This window comes from Myripristis murdjan, chromosome 3 (assembly GCF_902150065.1).
Source record: "Myripristis murdjan chromosome 3, fMyrMur1.1, whole genome shotgun sequence".
Lineage (NCBI taxonomy): Eukaryota > Metazoa > Chordata > Actinopteri > Holocentriformes > Holocentridae > Myripristis > Myripristis murdjan.
In genome coordinates, this window is record NC_043982.1 from 14,695,368 (window position 1) to 14,718,896 (window position 23,529).

General features: G+C 39.6%; 2 protein-coding genes across 2 annotated transcripts; both read right to left on the reverse strand.

Moving 5' to 3' along the window:
- Window positions 1-4,597: 4,597 nt before the first annotated feature.
- LOC115356407 (high-affinity choline transporter 1-like) lies at window positions 4,598-9,086 on the reverse strand. Its single transcript, XM_030047554.1, has 8 exons — window positions 8,903-9,086; window positions 8,236-8,349; window positions 7,962-8,117; window positions 7,703-7,851; window positions 7,026-7,169; window positions 6,575-6,728; window positions 5,430-5,647; window positions 4,598-5,269 (listed from the first exon to the last, which is right to left on the reverse strand). Exons 1-8 carry the CDS (start codon window positions 9,084-9,086, stop codon window positions 4,598-4,600), a joined length of 1,791 nt encoding a protein of 596 aa, XP_029903414.1.
- A 3,298-nt stretch (window positions 9,087-12,384) lies between these two features.
- Window positions 12,385-23,488, reverse strand: arl6 (ARF like GTPase 6). Its single transcript, XM_030048207.1, is given in 10 exon segments — window positions 12,385-14,384; window positions 17,825-17,837; window positions 18,960-19,015; window positions 20,853-20,964; window positions 20,967-20,981; window positions 21,261-21,355; window positions 21,469-21,537; window positions 21,765-21,826; window positions 21,999-22,159; window positions 23,326-23,488. Coding segments are annotated over 9 exon segments (564 nt in total). The 5' UTR covers window positions 22,122-22,159; window positions 23,326-23,488; the 3' UTR covers window positions 12,385-14,365.
- Window positions 23,489-23,529: the final 41 nt, after the last annotated feature.

Below are 23,529 nucleotides of genomic sequence, written 5' to 3' on the forward strand. Positions count from 1 at the left end.
GGAGGGATATATGGAGAACAATGAGATGTGGCGCGGCATTATTGTGTGTTGCATGTGTGCATGTGTGGAAAAGCTTTATGTTTTCACAACTTGGATAGCAATATTTGTTTCTATTGTGTCTTTTAATTCCTGTTTTCACATTTTCGCTTTTTCCTCACTGTACACTTTGCTACACAGCCCTTACTTCTCTCACATATCACTCCTTTTCCCTGCTCTTCCTCCTCCATCTCACTCCCTGTCCCTGTGGTTCAATTAGATGCCTTGCAATTAAATTACTGGAGACATCACTTAAGAAGGACATAAATAGTGGCCCGTCGTCGTGCTGGCTGAGGTTCAGCCTCAGATGAGATACGAGCTTTGCGTCACTCTATCTTGAGAATGGACAGTCTGACCTGACAGATCAGAGACGTCAAATCTGATGCTCTCTGTAATCGTCAAATCACACTTTTTTCATTCATTTCCTGCTCCCATAATCTATCACTATTGAAAAATATCAACACTGCCGCTTTCATTTCTGCTTTCTACTTTTTTTTTGTCACAGCCTGGATCATTGACACTTGAAGCGTTGCTGACAGGAATCTGGTTGAGGGCAGGGGAGGGAGGTCGTATAGTGGCTTCCCAGTCATATAAAGTCTCTCTGGGGTTGAGGGCACTGCTCCCATCCCCCTCATCTCTGAGTAGCGCTGTCAGCATCAGTTCTACACAGCGTTTGTGGCCAAACATAATAACTGCCATCACTTTTGCTATTAACATAGCATGATGGATCTACTTTTATTTCCTTTACCTTTGTATTGCTACATGCTTCTCTTTATGTACTCTTGCTTGGAATAAACACAAGAAAACAACTTTTTGTGCCTCTGCACGCTTAAAAACCATCATTCCAAATCACAAATGATACACTGCATGGTGGTTGCATGCACAGTATATACTTTTACCTATAGAAAGATCAACCTCAGCACTCCTACAGTGTGCACATTGCTTTGAGTCTTCTCTCCAGAGTTATTCTACATTAGGAGATGGTATCTGAATGCTGTGTCTCCTCTCCTGTAATCTCGTCTCATCATGTCCAAACTAAGGGAAAGTGCTCTGGTGGGATCTGATTCCCAGAAGCCCCTTTTATCTCTTAAGGTTGGTCTAAGAAAAGAAGTCCAGGAAGAAATTATAACAGATATCTGAAGCAGATAAAATGCAGCAAAGCAAAATGGTACTTTTTCACATCTTTAAACAGAGTATGCTGATCTTCTGACCCCTTCTGGGAGCTAATTATACACCCAAATTATGTTCATAAGCGGGTGGTTATCAGGTTGGTTGAGAGGTTAGCTCTTGGTCACTATGGGCGAGTAGGTCAGACTGGGTCAATTAGGTAAAATAATCAAACAGATGTTCATTGATGTTGCTTAATTGTTCAAGACATTCTCATACTTAGTTAAATTAATATGATTAGCCAAGGAAAAACTGTGCTTTGGAGTACTTTTTATGTGATGCTACCTTGATCTTTTCCTGGTCATATGAAAATGCAGTAAAAAAAATCAGATATGGGACTCATAGAGCGTTACAAATCACATAATATCAATCTCTCCCCTAAATTTGTTGTCATTTATTGTTCCTGTTTCTATGAAGAGGACACTTTCTATTGAGATGAATTATAGAGTATCTCTTCCAATAATGCCAGCACAACTGCCAGGTAAAAATATCTGCAGTGACCAAATTATCAATGACTCTTGGAAAAGGCATCACGAGGACATTCTAAGTATAATCCAGCAGTTATGAATGAATGAATCTGTTTTGGTTTGCATCCAAATTCTCTCCTCATTGAGTCCTACACAAAACTGTCTCCCTAGCTCTCTCCTCCCTATCACCAAACCCTCAAAATAAGTGGATTGACTTTTGGAATGGGGGTGGTTTTCTTTCATAATTGGTAATTATCATGAGTGCTCTTTGCTGTACTCTCTATGAATGGAGATGGGATGCTTTCTCTCTCTCTCTCTCTCTCTCTGTCTCCACTCTCTTTATGGGATTGGTCTTAGTTCCCAAGGACGTCAAAAAGGACGCCTTGATGGCGGGAGGAGAAAGGAAGGAGGAGCACGATAGGTGGGTGGAGCACATGCGTCATTCCTGCGCATTGGGGTTGGTGGGTTTCATGGCGATGGCGCCAGCAAGCTACGCCTCCTAACCCCCGCCCAAGTCCATCTTCCCTGAGCCAACACCCATCTACTCAACCCCCCCGTCCCGCCCCGCCCCAAGTCCCAGGCGAGAGAGTACAGCACTTAAGGTAATGTAAATAACCAGAGAGAGCTATTTTAAGATGCTGTCTTTTCACTGTGGCCATGGAGGGGGACAAAGATGCAAGCCAAGCGATCGTAATTTCAGTCACGTTTTCGGCCATGTTCTCTTTCTCTGTCTGACGCACAACCAGCTGAAGGGCCTGATGTACAAGAAAAACCTTTGTCCTGCTTCAAACTCACTGGTCCCCTGTTTTAGGGAAAGACACCTAAAAAAGTCTTAAATTTTAACATTCAGAGCAAAGGCAGGTCTTGAAAATCATACAGACTGAGACTGCAATACGTCCGTGAAGCTTAAACTTATAGCAAAAAAAAAAAAAAAAAAAAGAGTTGCAATATCAACATCTAACACACTCAAAAGAACAAAATCCCTAAAGAGTCACAGTAATCTTCAGGTGTCAGCATCATGACGGATAGAAAACAGGAAGCTAAATATGGCTAAAACACATACTAAAATCTACCAAGAGGAAATGATAGAAAATTGTAAACCCGCAGTTGAACAATTATTAATTAAAACCAGGATAATATTCTCAATGAAAGCAGAAGTCAGTCTGGAAAAAAAGGGGAATGATTTTACATTGTTCCTCTAATATCATTACAATGTGTATATTATACTGAAATAATATAATTTATTCATATTTTATTGTTTCATCTTCTATGACATCAAAAATAAATAAACATTTAAACTGCGTCCTTCCACCTTATATGAACTATATTAACCAGCATAATTTGTATTTAGATATTTTTTTTCATATATATACAAACATATACATCACAGAGAAAATAATCTTCACATGGCTGCTGACAACAAATAAATTACAGATCTCTAAAGTGGAACCTGATCCTAAAAAGGTTCAGCAACAGTAACTGTTTGACTTTGCAAATCACAAACAAAACGCACACAAACAGCTGCAAATACACTAGTTGATAATATTAGATCGTTTGCAGAGGTTACATTCATATTCAAGTCTTTGTTCACTGCAGTCTGATAGACTTTTAAAACACACAGCACTCAGCACTGTGGACAAAACTACATACCTCTTCATATCATTTTAATTAAGGCAATTGATCACAACATAACTTTAAACACTTGGTAATCTGATTCAGTTCACATTTATTCTTGAAGTGAAATCTGTCTCTACACCCGACATTAAGGAGAACATTAGCTATGGTGGCTTTTTATAGTGCTTAAAGTCAACTACAATCACTACTTCTTGTATATTTTCTACTCAGCATGGCATGATACATGGATTGTTCCTTTCTTGCTTCACAGTCATGTTGTGTTCATCAGTAAGTACTAGTCATACACATATAACGAAACACAGGAAAGTGCCATGTCAAAAATGTATCAAACATACAGTAACTTTTCACCGTTAGTTAATATGTCCAATATATTTCACTTTGTTTGGCACAAAAGTATTGCAAAATGCAGGTAGCACGAAAGTGTTCATTGCATTTAATATTCAAGTCAATACCCAATTTATGCACTGCTACAAATTTGAATAGGTGAACTTATGTGCTTGTGAACTTACACAGAACGTGATTTAAGTGACATGAAATGTAACACTGAAACTATAAAGAATGCTGCCTCTTCTACATTTCCCTTTTTCAATCTGATGCATCCTTCCACTGTATTGTGTAGAATGAATTTACTCTCTCAAAATCTGAATTTCAGCTGTAGTTCCTGTACAGGTAATGAAGCATGTACATATGTTATTGCTTTGCCTGACTGACAAATTGGTAAAGATTCCCTTCTTCTGAAGTAGGGCTGTGCTGACAGTCAGTTCTTATACATACCCGTCATTTGTTATGTTCCTAGTCATAACAGAGTCGGATGAATTGTTTCTAGGCAGATACCTACGATCAACTATGATCTCCAGCTGTCAATGATGTAATGATTTGTCCATGGTTCATGGAGAAAACAAATTAATCAAACTCAATGTGTGTTAAGTCAATGAACACAGTTTTCTCTCATTGTATCTCCGAGGTGATCCAAGGAAATGGATACACATCCTACATTCTGTGTGGTGTGTGTGTGTGTGTGTGTGTATGTATTTGATGTACTTCATAGAGAGACAGATCCATGTCTGGACAGTCAGCGAGCTACTACATCGGTCGGGCACATTATATATCCCGGCGTGGGGCTGTTATCCAATCACCAGAAGCTGAGGGATGAGGTACTACATAGTCCCAAAGGAAGATGTTGGACAAATCTTTTGTCTCTTATGTGTGATTCATTCTTCTGGGTGGAGCATCTGATAGAGTAACTAATTCTGTTGTAGTCACCAGTTCAGTTTGTTCACATCCTGAGTTTGTCATTCTTCATCATGGTGGGAGGAGTCAGGGCTGGACTCCTCCTCTTCCTCTACCGTTGTTGTGGGCAGTGTGTCACGGCGTGTGAAGGCGGCTGCCAAGGTCACACTCAGCCGTGGTTTGACCGGCGCCATCTCTGACAGCCCAATGTTGTTGCCACGAGTCACAAGTGTTGTCTTATCCATAATCTCTGCGCTGTGCTTGGACACCACCGCGTCGAGAAAATCGTATTTGTGTGACAGCTTGCCGCTCTCAAACAGGTACTTGGCCAGGTAAGAGACAAAAACATTACCCAAGAAGGAGGCTAGCATGGAGACTGTCTTGAAAGGGAACTTCTGGATGACAACTTCTTCTATTTCTCCAGTCATGTGGTGCACCCGCTGCTCAGTGGTCCAGCCGGGGTAGTAGATGAAAGGGGGCAGCTGTAGGTAGGGTTCCCCTCCACCTATACGCAGCACCATGCCAAACAAGTAGGCAGCCACTGAGCCGTATGTGTTAGTGCCTTTGACAAAGAGCACGCTGAGCAACTGGGGGAAGATGACGACATAAACCAGGTCTGAGCTCAGGTACCACAGGCCATAAACTGTCCCTGTTACCAGCGCCATCAGTGTGGCAAGGCCTCCAAACACAAAGATAGTGATGCGCATCACCCACACAATCTCACGGTCCGACGCCTAGAGAGACAGAGATGGGTGAGGATAAGATTATGGCATATATAAACCTAAGAAAATCAATCAAAAATGAACCTTTGAACCCTATGGTCAAGTATACATACTAATAAAATGGTTGACTGAAAGCTCAGACATATTTTGGGTAAAAAAAAAAAGCACTGACCGACTGCCGGAAAGCAAGCTGGTAGATGTTCCTTGCAAACATGGAGCTGGCAGAGAGGATGGATGAGTCTGCAGATGACATGACAGCTGCAGACACTGCACCCAGGCCAAAAAAAGAAACAAAGGGCGGGCAAAGATGCTGGAGCACTATGGGTAGGATCATGTCTGCTTCGTCTTTGTCTTTAGGAGGAATTCCACCGTAGCTTGTTTGGTTCCAATCTGATCAACAGAGAAAATAGAATAGGCATGCAATTTAGACACATTTAGGTTAGATTTAGACATATCCAATACGCTCACACAGTGAGAAAATACAATAAATAAATGCGGTATTATTCAAATAACAAAGAAAATATGACTATACCATTGAAAGAGTATAATTACATGAATTTTGGAGGAAAATGTTCAGAACAATTAATTATTTTGAAATTTTTAACCATGGCTTATTCAAAAGGTGAACAGTTTATGCATTAGAATCCCAAACCATGAGACAGTTATGCTCAATTAATGGAATATACAGCATGTTGGCATTGTCATGTTATTTATTTATTTATTTATTTATTTATTTATTTATTCATTCATTCATTCATTCATTCATTCATTTGTGACTGCTTGAGGTTCGGGTAAATTAGATTTTGCTGTTAATGGGCCATAAAGAAGTGTGAAACTTCAAGCATAACAAATAAGTCATCATCGGTTGCTGAGGTGAATTGTAACACCTAGTCACTTCAAGAATTTCAATTTAGTCATAACAATTTATGTTTATTCCTAAATTGTACCAGGGTAAACAGAGGCAGTGTATATTTATTGGTTCATGGAGGACTTTGATACCTAAAAATCTGGAGATCAAACCTCTAATTTGGTCCCTTGCCTCCCTCTGATGTAATATTTACAGAAGCACCACAGTTATTAAATGGATCGCTGTTTCATTATGGATGAGGTGAACCAGCTGCTATTTACGAGGTTCTCTCAGATCTAAGGGCAACATTGGCCCACCCTGAGGTATCCCAAAACAAATCCACACACACAAACACCCACCGTGTCCATGCACACCCACACAAACACATGCTGTGTATATGCACAGATGCAGGCACATGTGATGTGCATGCATGAGGATGCGTGCGTGTGAGAGCGTGAGAGCGCCGTCACCTGTGGAGGCCCCTATGGCTCCAATAAGAACAGAGGGCACAGCCATAACGAGGCAGCCGAAAGCAGCCAAGAAGGACAGGACTTGGGCGTAGGTAGCTGAGGAGGCGGACAGCACCCTCTGGAAATACACCTGCCAGGGTATGCCGCCAAGCATCTACAGCACAAACACAAATCAATGAATACATTTCTGAGAAGCCTAATATGTAGTCTTGAATTCAGTTTTGCAGCAATTTTTAACACAGTAATGTCAAACATTAATGCACTGTAATGCCTCAGAATGATACATTTATTCAGCTTTCGGTGTGTAGACTCTACTTTTGGTCTATCAGTGGAAACCCTGGCATTTACTTCAGCAATATGAAATAATTTTCCACCCCTTCAGTCTGAGCTGCTGAGTAGCTTTAGATGAAGTGCAAGACTACTTCACCGTGGCTATAATGTTAATATTTACCAGCAGACAGAAGTTGTCAAACCAGACCCAGGTGTCGCTCTTGTTGACACTACCTCTCCAGGGTGCCTGGTACACTTGCTTCACTGCAGTTACAGTGATGTCGGACACCGCTGAGTTGGTCAAAGCAAATGGAACGCTGATCCACTGTAACAGGACAGAAACAGGAATAAACACAGTTGCATACATACAGTTACAGCTTTATGTAACTGTCAGCACTCTCCTACTCTGAAACTATGCTCCACAACAGCGGCATTTTCATCATTTGTAGTCCATTTTTACAGGCTTGCTGTCAGCACATCAAACTTTGCTGTGAGATTTTCTCCCAACCTTATTCCCTTTTACTTCCATGCATGGTGCTGCTTTTCTAACCATTACTGAGCACAGTACCTGAAGAGATCTGGTTTACTTCACTCAAGAATAGGGTATAAATAAAGTTGTAGCAATTCTTACTTCAGTGTAACTTTACTCAAGATGAAATAACAATGCCAGTTGTTATTGTGGTGTTCTAATGGAAAAAGCATTAGAATGTTATGTTAGGTTTCATGTTAGGTTTTAGTGTGATTTTTTTCCCAGGTCATACTGCCAGAACAGTGTTACACACAAATAAATCCACTCAAGGAGAATAATTACAAAAGCTGAAGTCAGATCCTTTCCATTTCTGCTCAGCATTAACCTACCAAGCCCACAAAGATACAGAAGAGCTGCACCACATCGGTGTAGGCCACAGAGTAGAGTCCTCCAACCAGGGTGTAGAAGATAGCAATGAGTGCGGAGATAACCACTGACATCTTAATGTTGATGTCCACAATCACACTCAGAGTAGCACCTGAGGTCATGAGCAGACACACAGACAAACATTATGGGCAATATATGCGCAACCACAGGTGCATTTAGGCACACTTTGATCTTGGGGGTGCAGTATCAGTATGAACTCACCAAGGGCGGACAAGATGGCAGCGGACCAGAAGATCTCACCCATGAGAGCAGGTATGAAGAGCAGGCCACCCATCCGCTTCCCATACAGCTGCTGGAACGGGTCCAGCATGGTGACATAACCTCGTGAGCGCATGGGCTTTGCGAAAAAAAGACCACCTGGGACAAAAGCACGCACTTTACTGATGATACATCTAATGGATTTCACTTTCATCTAAACACTGGGAATGTTTAAATTGATTTTTGGACAACAAGATCAACATGTTGAATTACTCACCCACAACAAGACTTAGCGCGTATCCAAAAGGAGCTTGTGCCCAAGCAAGGCCATAATCTGGCAGGTACACATACTCAGCTGTGCCATTGATGTATCCTCCTCCGACCCAGGTCGCTAAAAATCACACAAATCCCAGTTTAAGAGATAAGGGTAGGCTTGTATTAAAAATAATAACAAAAATCATACAAAAATTATAATAATCACTCCCTTGAGAAAGCATGTGGTATACTGCAAAAATACAATTTTAAACAAATCACTGGGTCTGCAATTAAGTCTTAAAATCGTATTTTAAAAAAGTGAAATGTAATTGGTTAAGATGGCTTGCTGCCATTGCATATCAGCTTGGTTCAAGAATTTTTCAAGGATAATTTCTCGTACTTGCCTTACTCTGCCTTATTACAAGATATTAGTACACGTTTCTAAAAAAAAAAAAAAAAAAAAAAAAATCCTTGAACAAGTTAAACAGGACTGAGGCAAACAGGCGTTCTTGTCTCTCGTTTTTAGGAAAACAAGATTAGAATGATCTGATTGAATCAAAATATTCGTGCTTTTCTTTGTCTTAGAATTTTATGATAAAGTATCCAAACGCTTATTTGGAGGGTATTTTTTTATTCCTCTTCGAGACACTAAAAATACAGTGTAAATGAGTGATAAAGAGACTTAAAACCTGTCATGGTAAATCCTCCGACGAATAATCCGATGTCTCTCCCGCCGACCATGATGGTTTCGCTGCGGTCGGTGCCCTCCGCCTCCCCAGAGTGCTTGTTCTTCCATGCCGCCCAGATGCCCACAAAGAGGATGAGCAGGTAGAAGACCGCGATAGCCACAAGCCCCTCTACATGGATGGTCATTGTCGCACCGGTCTTCCGCTAGGAACTGGATGGCATGGAGACCTGTTTGGCGCACAGAGAGAAGAGGAAACTGCAAAACTGCAATGCATTTGATATCATTTGCCACCAAAACTTCGAAACCGTCTTAAATCAATTAGTTTTTTTTTTCGCTCAGAGACAAACGGATCGATTACAGATGACAACATACTGATATATTTTGTTTGGAAAAATATTTGGACATCGGTTATGCACAGAAAAAATATGTTTCAGATTTTATGGTTATGGGAGGTGGTACTGCCTGTCCAGTGCTATGGAAAAAAAAATATTTTAATGCTACAACCTGGAACATTCCCTGTGTTCCCGTGAGTTTCTTTAAAAAGGTTTCAATAAGGAAGTTTTGTGGAAGGATTCTTTCCAACACAATCAGGGGTTCTGTTATACAAGGCTATAAGACATTTTCTGGTACTACAGAGAACTCTGCTGTCCTTCTTGCGCACAGAGCTTAGAGGTGACATTGGTCCTTAAAGTTCCCCTGAGGTGTTTTTTAAAATATGACCTCCAAATAGGACGGTTTTTGCTCTCACTTATCATGATAATGAACGTGGAAATTGAATAAAACGAAAACTAGAAACTCAAATTGATACACCTTTGTAGCAAGTGTTGCCCCCCCTGGAATCTATAATTTACATCCATGTAAATAATTTACAAAACGAATTACTCAACATCGAATTAAAATGTTTATAATTTTCATTTAGCTGCAGTCTGTCATCAGTGATTGCCGTTTTGGGTCCGGATATCTTCCATTTCTTTCATGGATGCGCGTAAAAATCAAATTACGCACAGATTTCAGGATGAAAAAGGTGATCATTTTGCACTTCGAAACGTTCATATCACCCAAACAATGTTTTTCGAAAACGTATTAGCCTCTATTCAAACATGAATGTAATTTAGCTTTACAAGGGCAGCAGACCTACCTAAGCACTGATGAACGCTGGAAAGACTTACCTTAGGTGTTTCTAGAGTCATGTGCTGTGGCACTTGAGGCGCAAAACTCCTTTAGATGAGTGAGTGGAGTGTGCTTATATGGAAATAGGAAGAGCTTCGTCCGCCCCCACTGTACCGTGATGAACATCAAGTGGCCTAAAAGCTTGGACAGGTCTCCTGTGGGACTTACTGTAGCTTATAAGGGGGCAGGTGCCGTCAGATGACTGATCCACACGTCAGAGGAAACTGAACGTCTGTCTTAATGGGCCACACATGGAAACACGTCACTGTGTACCAGCTGATAGTGCTATTGGCGTATCCGATTGGGGGGACAGAGATGATCAATGTCTTTATCTTTCTTGGTTTCTTAACCATAGATTAAAGGCTGTGTATCCACACTATTTATACAGTAAAAAAATTAGTTGATAACGCATGTGTGTGTAGAAATCCATGCTGCACCCGACCGAGATCTGTCCATAGCACAGCATCATAACCTGCTGATTACACATCTCTCTCTTAATCTTTGTCATTCCCTTCTGATTATTGCTTTTGCGCGAGAAGTTGCACGAACCCAATTAACTTTGCCCACAACAAGCTATTTTGGGTGAGTGAGGGATGGACGAAGGGACTCTGTCTTGTCATCCAATTAGCACCGGAAAAATCAGGACACTTTTTCTTTATTAGCCTTTTACTCAAGAGTACATTTTTAAATGAGTCTCTACACTTTTACTCAAGTTTTATAGCATTTCCAACACAAACCTTTTTCTTTTGTTAAAATTGTTGTAAAGTAACTTGCACTTCAGTACAGGACATTTTGTGCATTTATACACCATTCTTTCTCTGCATCATCCGTAAATAATAAAAATGCATGTACAGCACGAAAGTCGCCAATTTTGGAGCAATGGCATACTTTCTCTCCATATATTGTAGGCTACAGACGTTATTAAAATATTTTATACGTGTATTAGTAATATGCTGCTGTTTAAAAGCAAGCTACATATATTAAAGTCTGCCTATGGGCTATATGAACAGAGACGTAGGAGTTTGTTGACCAGTCTATTGAAACTAAAACACACATAAAGCAAGTCCTTAAAGAATTCGTATAGCCTAATAAAGTGCTCCACACCTTTGAGCAATTACAGGTTTAAAGCAAGAATATACCACTTCCCCGTCGGGATATATCAGTGAGTTGTGTCTATTTAATGGCCTCGTCTGGCTGAAGTCGTTTAATTTATTCTTGTCAAAACTGACAGGCATCCAATTAGGATGGATCCGTGTGTGCTGAGGGGCAGCAGAGAGAGATTTAATGATACAGTCTGGCTTGACGAAATCAAACACACACATACACCCACAGAGATACACAGACACACACACTAGGTAGTGTAAGCCAAAAGCATACACAAGGTAATGGATGAAGATGGCTGAGTAAAGCAGACAGGTTTATGTCAACCTCAGAACGCGCACAGCGCCCCATGTCGGCAAGGCCCTGGAACTGTTTCAGGACCATGGACAGGACCGTTTCAGTGGTGGGCTCCCATACAGCATGAGCTGCTCCACTGCGCCAGTGTCAGTGAAAAACAAGCATCTTATTCCAAAAGAAATGTGAAATTGTGTGCAATGTTAACTTTTTCGGTGGTCCGCTGCCTCCCATATGTTTTTTTTTTCAGTCCACAAGATACACAAACAAAAATTATACTTAACTTCAGAAATAAATTGTTGCTTAATCTGATTAATGGTTGCAATATCACTGGCTAGAATTTAGGTGCTTTTGTAAGAAGAAAGAAAGCAAAATCACATACCTATGATGAAACCTTGAACATGCTTTTTTCTGGACTGGTTTCTGGTTTCTAATTGAATGTTCAACAGATGGCTGGCACATGACCTTGACACTTCTCAGGCTATACACACCCGCCAAACACTCAGCCAGTACACATTTCTGGGTTGATGGTCCTAATCTCTCTCTCTCTCTCTCCCTCTCTCTCTCTCTCACACTCACACTCACACACACACACACACACCTTCATTAGTTCAATAATTACAACAAAGAAATACAAAAATGCACCAGAATACTGAGGAAGTAGAAACTAAGAAATATTTTGCACAACATATCACAAACTAAGTGAACGTTCTCAATTATAATTAAGCAAATAAACTGTGGAGGGGCCCAAGGACTAATGAGCAGCTGTTGTTGGCAGCAGCCAGGATTCTTCTGAAAGACAGTGTATGAGAGAGAGAGAGAGAGAGAGAGAGAGAGAGGGAGGGAGGGAGGGAAAAAGAGAGGGGTAGATAGAGAAGCTCAGAGTCCAATAATCACTAACAACAGTCAAAAAAGAAATCATGTTTCGCTGTATTTATTATTTGATAATTAATACACATACACTGGAATACATACAATATATACAATTCATTTGATTATACAGTTTATAATTCAATAATTCAATCCATAACTTGTGTGGTTCTCAAGTGGACCTGTGCCCAGATGGTCGTCGGTCTGAAACTGGTGGGGCTGTGGTTAGAGTCTAGAGAAATGCTGTTGTCAATATGTGCTAAAATGAGGGTATAAAAGCTGCTGAAACCCCTCCCAGTTGGTCACTACACTCTAAAATATCAAACAGTGAGGTCCTAGAACCTCTGGAGTGCAGGAATGCAGAACTGGGTAATATTTTACAAATCAGATGTGGTGCACTAAGCTCTTCAAGTTCTTCATCCCTTAAAACTCAAGTGATTCATGCTATGAAATTGGATTTGAGGGCATGAACAAAGGGACTTTGTCAAAGCCCCTTCAAAAAAAAAAAAAAAAAAAAAAAAAAAAAAGACATAGTTGAGCCGTCAATGTCTTAATCACACCAATTACAAGACCTAGAGTTGCGTTAGTGATAAAGAGACTGACAGTGTCCAGTTTTATCAACATATCTTCTGTTACACTGGGATTGGACTTGGTGCTCTGGTCTCTATGTTTAATTGGCAAGACAATATTACTTCCATGTCATTAGACACAAGCACCACTTCACAAGCATTTGAAAGGTTTCATGCTTTGAACATTATTGCACTGTGCACTCCTTAAAAGATTCTAAATAAGAGATACAAAATGCAAAAAGCATATTTGTTCGAGATGCAAAATGGTTTTACAAAAGATAGACTGCCTGACAAAGGAAATGTTAAAAAACACTTTTTGAGAAAATGTCAGTTACCGGTTTTCCCTTTGTTGTTTTTGCTTTTGTTGTTTGTTTATTGGACAGGATTGAAAATTTAATTTGTAAGATATATGTGATAAAGACTTCCCACCATAACTGCAAACAGAAGAAAAATTGTGTGTTTTTGCCTTAACTGGGAAATTTAGTTCAGTTTCAGCTGTGAAAGTATTTGTGGGCCAAAGGAAAGTTCTGTGAGAAATTCTGAACAATAACTTTTGTTTTCCATAGCCAGAAAAAAACTTTACAGTCTAATTTGAGATCGCCACTGGTCTATATACACTTTGTATAAAACAAATTTTGATGTTTAAGAAACTGTGAAATAGTCTGATAATAAATTATGTTAGTACAATAATGGTTGAGCACCACCTAGATAAATAGATGTTCAAGTGACAGAGCTAGTTCAGCAATCATAAACTAAGCTATGCATACTAATTTTAGTTATCATATCACTTTAAGAACCAGATCTGCCACTGTGTTGTATCACTGATGCAACAGGATGCTGAATGCTAATTGTATTCTTTGATCAGTGAAATAAGGCATTCATGAAAACACTAATGAAATTATGATTTGTACAGATACCATTTTGTATGACCAGCTTGACATTCATTTTATGACACTCATTTTATTTATCACTAGTTCCCACTCAGGGAAACAACTATTTAGGAACTGGAAGTACTTTAACAGACAAAATCTAATAACTTCAAGAAAACATTCAGCTGATGTCCAGCCTTCAGAACACAACTCCACAGGTCATCAGATAGAGAGAAACATTAATAAGACATTTAGTACATGAACAGAGCTGCATGAAGTATTAGCTGCAGTAAACATAACTGCTATTATGATAGTAAAACTATTCTAAATGCAAGTATAAGAGTGGTGGCGGTGACCTGAATGTATGGTAATAATTTGTGGTGACAGCCTAACTACCTTGTTAAAAAAATTACAGTTTCCATGGTATCTCTGAAAACAGATCAGCCCTTCTTTCTCAAACAGACTTCAACCTTTGGCATGTGAATTTGTGTGTGTGTGTATAGACTATGGGGATCAGTAAAAGGCTCTTCGTTATTATGGATCCACTGGTGCTTCTACTTCCGGCATATGACTTCTGTAGGCCTTCACGTTTTAATCATTCTGATTTGATCTGAAAAACAGGTGACAAATCCATCAGAAAATAACATACCGTAAATCATTCATATGTCATTGTCTACAATGATGTAGTATGATTATATAGTTAAAACTTGCCATTGCTACTCTGGTTTAATTATTTTTCTGTGTGAGCATCTGGATGTAGATAAATATGCACAGCTTGTAATGAACTACATACTACTTAACTTCAAAACAGTAAGCCTCAAAATTCAAGTGGTATACAACTTTCTCATGTTTTTCCCTCACTGCATACAGCAGAGATGTTTCATGACACCTTAGGAGGAGGCCATTTAGTTAAGAAATTAGATAAGACTACTGTTCCTATTCAGATCTAGTGTTGCAAAGGGGTGGAAACTTTCCGGTAAATTTCCCGGAAAGTTTCCGAAGATTCCCATAGGAATATTCGCTCTGGAATATTGGAAATTTTCAGAAGATTTTTGCTGTCACTTTTTTTTCCATTTTTCCGAAAATTCCCGGGAAAATTCGGCTCGGGAATTTTGGGAATTTTTGTTTTTTTTGTCATCAATTTGAATGAGGTTTTTAAAACTTTTCCATGGAAATTTAAGCTTCGGAATTTTGGAAGTTTTAGTTTTTGTTGTTGTTAACTTAAGGTGAATGGGGCAAAAATAAACAAAAATCAATAAAATGAATGTCAACATCAATATCACCATTTTGGAAATGGAAACCCTAATCTCCTGAACTCAGGACTCACCTCTAACCCAAAGGCCACAATGCCAGCATACTGTAAAATCATCATCCCCATACCCAAGTGTGTGAAATAAAACTTAAATATAAACAGTCAACTTTGCATTTTGGTGGAAACAAATATGTCACATGATTCAATGCAAATTCAACTGTGCACCATGATTCACATATGCAAATAATTTCGAGCACATTTGATCATCATCAATCAGTAGCCTATAGGGGAGAGTGGGGTAATTTGTGCCAAGGGGCAAGTAGTGTCACCCCTGTTATCTAGAAAACCATAGAAGAAGTTGGTCATGTGACCACATATTTTTGAAGAGGCATCCATTTCACTCATCCTACAAAGAAGGGAGACACATGGCTTGAGAGGTAAGCACATTTAAGTTCAAAAAACATTTTTTGCCCTCCAAAGTAAAATTTCTATGATCAAGGTTTTTTGATTGCTGTGTTTGAACAATTATAGAAAACTTTGAAAACAGTTCACACAGGTTTTAGTACTTTAGTAAGCTACACCATGAGTCTACACAGTTAGCATGATGTTAGCTCAAAACAGCTGGGGGATGCATTTTTTTCAAAATGGTGGGCTTGGGGTAATTTGTGCCAAAGGGCCTTGGGGTAATTTGTGCCAGTGGCACAACTTGTGATTATATACTATATATTACTTTATTGTATTTTATTGTTATTGTACATTATTTTCTTACCTTTGATCATTAAAACTATTCAGATTCAGATGAAGATTATTTGCAGGTGCTCATTTTGGACTTTTTATTTTGTTCTGGGTATGTGTTCATGTGGCGCTAGGCCTTGTTATAGTAAAGTGGCCTGTGATCTTGTTAAAATAATAAATAAATGTTAAATAAATAATTTTGTATTGAATTTGTTTTGCTTTTATATAGCATTATCATTTGTGAGACTAAAATGATCTGTTTTACTTCAATTATCAATGGCACAATTTACCCCAGTGTATTCTCTCTAATGGCACAATTTACCCCGCACCGGGGGCAAGTTGTGCCACAAAACCACTTTTTTTTCGAAAGCTATATTTCTCAAACAGTTTATATAAGATCCAAAGTGATTGTTCCGAGGGATGCGCAACATCCTAAACTATATGTGCATATTTTAGTTGGAGGCATTACTGTAATCCCCTCGCTTTGAAGGCACTTTAAGTAAAAACTGGCACTACTTACCCCACTCTCCCCTACTCCACTAGGCTACAGCACTTCCACTGAGACAGATGATCATCACATCAGCATCAAGATTCAATTTCCTGCATTTCTATGCATTTTAATGGGTAGTTTGAACCACTTCATACGCACACCTTAACAATAGTACTGCACACAGTCCTATGCCTGAATTAACAAAGTTTGACTCAGCTAGGGAAAATTCCCCAAAATTCCCTGGAAATTCATTATAATGTAAAATGTTTGCATGTATATCTGCTTATAACAAACCAAAATGTTTATTATGTATACATGTATATGACCGGGTGAATGCAGTGAATATAAATTCCCCAAAATTCCCCAAAAATTCCCGTTTATTCCTGTTAATTCCTGTTAATTTCCAAAATTCCCATGGAAATTTTCCAACTTTGAAAATTCCGGGAATTTTGCAACACTATTCAGATCAGGTAGTATCCACACAACACAATCTTCTAATTCAAGGATACTCATGAGCATGCTTGGTATCAGCACCATGGACCAAAGGTCAGATATCAATCTCTTGTTACATCAGGAATTGTGGCCAAACGGGGGTCAATGGCTCAGGAGCCTGTTGGTGGGCACTGGTGGTGAGACAGGCTGTCAAGCTAAAGAGGGAGGCCTCAATGGCCAAACTGATTTCAAATTGTAGGTACAAGCATGCCAAAAAAGTTACAGCTGCTGTGGTTGTGGAGGCAAAGCCCTGGATTTGATGGTGTTTGAAGTGGGTGTCTTCAAAGAGGAGCTAGCAAACCATTCAGTGACTGAGGAGAGCTGTCCTCGATTTTCAGCCGAAGGTGAAAGGACCATTAGGAAAAACAGGCACACTCAATGTTCACCAGTTAACAAGCTGCACAGTAGCAAGGCAGCAGTGGTGAATAGGATTTGTCTTGAAATGTTGAGGGCTCTGGATATTGCTGAGCACTTTGGTTGTGTTTTCAATATCCTGTGGATATTGAGAGCAGTGGCTCTCTGGCGGATGGAGTGGTGGTCGACTTAGTAAGGACGGTCCCCCCCTCAGGTAGCTCCTTTCGACTATACCAAGTATGGCTGAGTCAGGGGAGGTCCTTGGGCAGATCGAGGGCATGTTTGAAGGATCTATATCTCTCCCCTGGGCTGGGTGCACCGTGGGATCCCTCAAGAAGAGCTACAGTAAGTTGCTGAGGGAAAGGAGGCCTTGCATGCTTTGTTTACCTGTTTACCTGTTGCTACTGTATCCCTGACAAAGAGAAATGGCAATAAAATGCGTGGATGGAGTTATTAGCTTTAAGAGGAATGTTTGCCACTGCAATGGCATATCAGAGGGGATAACACGTTGCACTATGAAACTGATTCACTGCCAGAAGGAAAGGCAAGACCATTTGTTGATACCATTTCAAAATGGTATTCTGAGCTAAAGGTCACAGACAAGAGCATAATGGAGGTGGCAAGGTGGAGGTGGACAAGAGAGTTTGTGATGATCTATAACTACAATCAATCAATCAGGTATCAATCAATAATACAATGAAGCACACAAACAACAGCCAATACTCACTGTGAAATTTGATCTATGGCAGGATTTAAATGAGAACGAATAAAAGAAAAGAACAGTGATATTGCAGATGGAATGGATCAGACAACACCTGAGGTGACTTGGCCAATACAAATAACTCACATAGGTCTATTTATCAGCGCATTGTGTTTCGTGTAAGATATTTAAATTATTCATTCATTCATTTTCCAAGCCACCCATCCTAACTAGGGTTGCAGGGTGCTGGAGGCTATTGGCTATTGCCAGAACTCACTGGGCAGAGGGCAGGGAAACATCCTGGACAGGTTGCCAGTCACAAAACAGACATACAGACAGACACTTCCACACCGGGGGCAATTTAGCATCTCCAGTTCACCTGACCTACTCGTCTTTGGACTGTGGGAGGAAACCAGAGCTCCCAGCAGAAACCCAAACCCATACAGACACGGGGAGAGCATGCAAACTCCACTTAGAGGCCAGCAAGGGAATCAAACCCAGGACCTTTCTGTGAGGCAACAGTGCTAACCAACGTGCAATCATTACTTAAATTATGGAATTACAAAAATACATTGCATGCATTCTGGGTTTAGAAACTGGTTATATAACAGTGAAGTTACTTGCACTAAATGGCTAACAATAGCTCTGGTTAAGTATTCATCAAAAGGAAACTAATTGAAAAAAAGGGCACCAAATTTAGATTTTTCTAAAAAGGTCCTTAAACAATATTTTGTGTAATATTATCTTATATATATCTTATATATCTATATGAACTTGGAACATGGAACTTTCAGAGACTTCAAACTTTCTTCACACCAGTATTCCATCACCGTAATAAAGTGGTTAACATTAGATTTCCTATAAGCAGCAACGCTGTTGTGTTTTGATGACGTGAGGAGTGAAAAGGTTCTCTCTGTCAGAAAATAGTCCCCATGGTATTGTTTTCTTTACACAGAAAATTATCAGTTCTGTGGTTTGTGACTTTGTTAACTACAGAAGAACATTATAATGTGTGTGTTTCAACCAAAACTTAAGTTGCGAATTCTTTACAATCCCTGCATGAGTTGCTGAATACCTTGTTGCAATGTAAAATGTAGGTAAATTGTAGTAAATGGGCCAAACATTTAAAATCACTGGTATGGTCCTTAAACTCTGATCATACCTTGCAGCCAGTCGACCCCTTCCTGTAAACCTTCTCCTTTCAGAGCATCGCTGGCACTGAAACACAAATAGATTACATGCCTTTATTCATCTCTCTGACTGTGTTTACATACAGTACACAGACAATTCCATTCTTAACCAATTACTCAAATAACCTGGTTTTGGGTTGACAAACTGTAAATGTTATAACTCAGATGGAATAACACAGTTAAGATCTTGCTCGACTTATGTGAAGCTCAGTTTAGACACTGAACTATAAGGTCAATATTTCATATTTTTCAGCTGTTAACCAATGTTCATGGCAATTGTATGATGCACAGTAGACAGGAAAAAGCTCACAGTGAAGGTGTCATGGCCTGCTGAACATCTTGCTCCTTTTACTTTTGGTTTTTGCTATCCACACAAACCTGCACAGTGTCAGGGTGTCTACAGAGTTAAATTGAAAGCTTTTAAGATCTTTTTTTATGACAGATTCAAACAAAACTGAAGTATAAAAGTAAGTATAAAGATAGGTGCTATATATTTGGTCCAGTGCAGGGGTCAGGGAGAATATTGTCAATTATTAGCTTGATGATTGTATGAACTGTTTTTATAACAGTTTCCTTTAGACAGCTAGACAGCTAATCTAACCACATCCTTTTTCAATAGAGCAGGGGTCACCAATCATGTGCCATGGAGGGCCAAGAGGCTGCAGGTTTTCATTCCAACCAAGACCTCCACCAGGTGATTTCACTGATTAGCTCCTCCTTTCTGATACAAGGTGAGGTGATCAGTGAAATCACCTGGTGGAGGTCTTGGTTGGAATGAAAACCTGCAGCCTCTCGGCCCTCCATGGCACATGATTGGTGACCCCTGGAATAGAGCTTGGGACTGGGTAATTCAGAACTAAACAAATTTTTAGAACAAGAAATTGATATTAATAGTAATAAAGGAAAACCGTGTTTATTTTGAAATATAGACCTCATAATTCAAATATAATGCTATTTAAAGACTTTTAAAACCTAACATTTCTAAAATTGACTTTAATTAATTTAAATAGGTAGGAGGTAGCTGTCAGCTACATCTTTTCATGGGCAGAACAATTAATCCGTGGGTGCGACACCACAGGCGGGCAGGAATATTCTATCAATTTGGTTCAAAGGGAGACTCAGTTACAGAGCCATCAGTCACAAACAAAATTGTGTATATAAACAACATAACCCAAACAAGAAAGAAAAAAATGAACCACAATGTGCCCAACAACTAGAACACTCTGAATGTAAACGTAGTCCTAGATATTGAAAATGTGAGCAGTTCCTGGCACCTCTGATGGAGGCAGGTCGCAGCAGTTTCAGCTGGCAAATATATTCTTCTGCAAAACTGCTATAGGGTGTGTGAAAAAAGGCATGTGATTGCTCATGATGTCAATAACAAGAAATATCACTGATGTTAATATAAGAAAGTAATGTGGCAAATATAAGTCTTCTAAAGCCAGAATGAAATCGATTGGCTCCAACACACATTATGCTGCACAAAATGGTTAGAGATAATCAGTATTCTATGCTCTTATTGTATTTCTAAAGAAACAGAAATGACTCACTTCAGTTCATTTTGTTTGGGAGAAGACTGAGGTGGAATTCCTCACCATGTGTTTGTTGCTCTAATGAACTTAGAGTTGATTATCAAGGTAAATTGATAATTAACAGAATTTTAGCTATGGGGTGATGATTTTACTTTGGGATGGAGGATTTCTGATTCCACTGTGCGTGTGTCTGTGGTTATTACACCATGTGTATGTTTGTGAGTGTATATGCCACAGTGTGCAGGGTGTGCAAGATGTCAGGCCAGATTAAAATGAATCACTGATAATTGGACCAACATTCTCAAAGACATCAGCATGCATGTGTGTTCATACCAGATGTGCCAGGGTTTGTCTTTGATGTTCTCCAGACAGAGCAGCTGTGAAACCTTGACTGAAGACAGAGCATCTCTCACATCCATCTTGTTGGCAAAGAACAAGATGGGATCCTCCTATGTTTAATGTCTGTAACGAGAGCAAGAGACACAATATGGGCAGGTTTTCGTGTTGTAAATTAGAATTCTCCTTCAGTTTGACTAACGAGAAAAACACAACGGACTTGTGGAACATAGAAAAAAGAAAGTTCATACATCTCAGTTGACATTAGGAAATCTGAAATATAAAAGATGAATAAAATCTCTCCTCTTTCCTACTGCACATCTGAGAGACAAAAGACATGAGAAAGAGCATTGGCTGGCCTGGACTCAATCTAATGTTCAGGGATAAGGAATGATGTTAATGTACCTGGATGGTTAAGTAATGTGTCCAGTTCTTCTTTGGCCACTACCATCCTCAGCTTGTCTGCGCTATCAATAACAAATATGATGGCTTGACCCTCCCTGAGGAACACAATGAGGCCAGGGGTTAAAGTGAAACAAAAGTTAAAGTTACACAACACACATCAACCGTATACTGAACAATGAAGACTGATCTGTACTGCCAGTGCACTCACTTGTAATAATGTTCCCAGAGGTTCCTATATCTGCCTTGACCTGACATATCAAACACTGTGAAAGAAAGACTGTGGAGAAGAGAAGAGAAGAAAAAAGAAGAGAAGAAGCTTTATTCACATTAAATAATTAATTCAAGTTGAATAAAGCCAAACAGTAATACAGGAGACCTACCATAAAATTCTACTAAGTTACAAAGAAAAGACTAAACAGAGTGGTACAAAGGCGGCAAAGCATTCATTGGACAACCAATTTTATTTCATGTTCAACAGGTTGCTGAATTACAATGAGCAGCTACCTTGATGTCTTGAACTTCTCTATGCTGAAGCCAATGGTTGGGACGATGTCTTGCGTCTGGGCCTGTGAGATAATTTAAGTGAGTTGTTAAACTCTCAACACACAGTACAGAAATTTCCTGCCAGTTAAATTTAAAAGACTAAGTGATCTATAAGGAAAACAAAGACCAGTATGGAGTACAGATGTTTATAATTTTAAATGTAACATTACTGTAGCAAGCTATGGGTAGACTTACATTGGAGGGCTTGAGTTGGTTGATGATGGTGCTTTTACCACTATTGTCCAGGCCCAAACAGAGAACATTCACTTCCTTCTTCTTCAGCCCCAGCAGTCCTGCTAGCTTGTCAAACAGCCCCATTGGCTAGCCAACTACCATTAGTCGTCTATCAGATCTTCCCGACAAAGAAAATAAGCATAGTGACAATTAAAAGATGCATTTACAACTCCCCCAAAAGAAGATTAACAAGGGTTATTTATGTATTCTTGGACAGGTCAAATAACATTTGTTGACATCACCAGCTCTCTTGATCACATATGTATGATCAACAATAAGATACTGTTATCTTAAAATAAAATAGTTCACAACATTTGCATTACTTTCCTAGATACCAGTATTAGATGGCTTTAAGTGTTATTGCCAGTACACCCTCATTATTTTTGTCCATCACATCCACAATACTTGGTGTATGACATTTTTCCGTGACTGACAGCAAAGTCTTTTTGTTGTTGTTGTTGTTGTTGTTGTTGTTGTTGTTGTTGTTTGGTGCATACATCATAAAATTAGTCACTTTCACCGCAGATGCAGTTCACAGCCAATTTTATACCAGTATTCATTTAAGTCTCATGCTCCTCGTATTTGGGGCATAACTAAAACATAACTTAAGTAATAGTCACACATCTGTATCACATTGGCAGTTACGAGATGATTTGTTTGTTTGTTTGTTTTAATCTCGGGATGAAGGAAGCTCAGTCAAGCATTTCATCACACACCACAGCTTCATCACTCATCACAACATATTTTAAAAGTCTGTTTTACTGTCGCCACATATGTTGTGTAATGCTGTTACAACTAATAGGCAGCAGTTTACAGCCAAAGCCAGAGATAACATGCACAAACGTACACCCAGCCTTTACTTTAATTTGGAACAACGGCGCGTTTCTTTACCAAACAGTAGACCGGGTCTATCTACGTGTACCACGTCAGCATCAATAATTAACCGTTAACGTACACGCTTAATGGTTCTATTCCGAGAAACTAACGTTAATCCCCTGTTATGCTAACGAGTTAGCTAGCACTTGCTAACGTTAAGCTAGTGGCTGTCTGAATAACCCATTCACTCGTCGCATTATATCGACACTTTAACAAGCCTGCCCGTTTTAAATAAACAGTATTCATGGATAGTATTGGCGGACGAAATGCAACCAAACGGTCCGAAGAAACCTTATGTTGGTCACCGCCTGTAATCTACCAGCCAGTTAGCGTTAACTCTCAGTAGTGCTAATGTTAGCTTACCTTACCCGCCACCCCTCACAAAAGACCATTATGCACAACTGTGTGTTACCTGTAATGACTCCCTGGGGTCTGGCTTCCAAGATGCATTCAATAGTCTGCCCTTAGCCCAACAAACAACCGGTTTAAACAAACGTCTCATTCATTTCTCTCCCCACTCCTTCAACCTGGACCTGTGGAAAAATTATTTACACCGCGTTGCTTGGAGACGAGGGTGTGCTGACTCAAGCTCGCCATCTAGAGACCAGTTCTACGT

Bases quoted from the DNA above. Each gene is read 5' to 3' on its own strand.
- LOC115356407 (XM_030047554.1), bottom strand. From the start codon at position 9,086: ATGACCATCCATGTAGAGGGGCTTGTGGCTATCGCGGTCTTCTACCTG. The intron at 6,729-7,025 runs GTAAATATTAAC...TTTGTGCTGTAG, and splicing joins TTGACAACTTCTGTCTGCTG to ATGCTTGGCGGCATACCCTG. The intron at 5,270-5,429 runs GTCAGTGCTTTT...CTGTCTCTCTAG, and splicing joins AGCTTGCTTTCCGGCAGTCG to GCGTCGGACCGTGAGATTGT.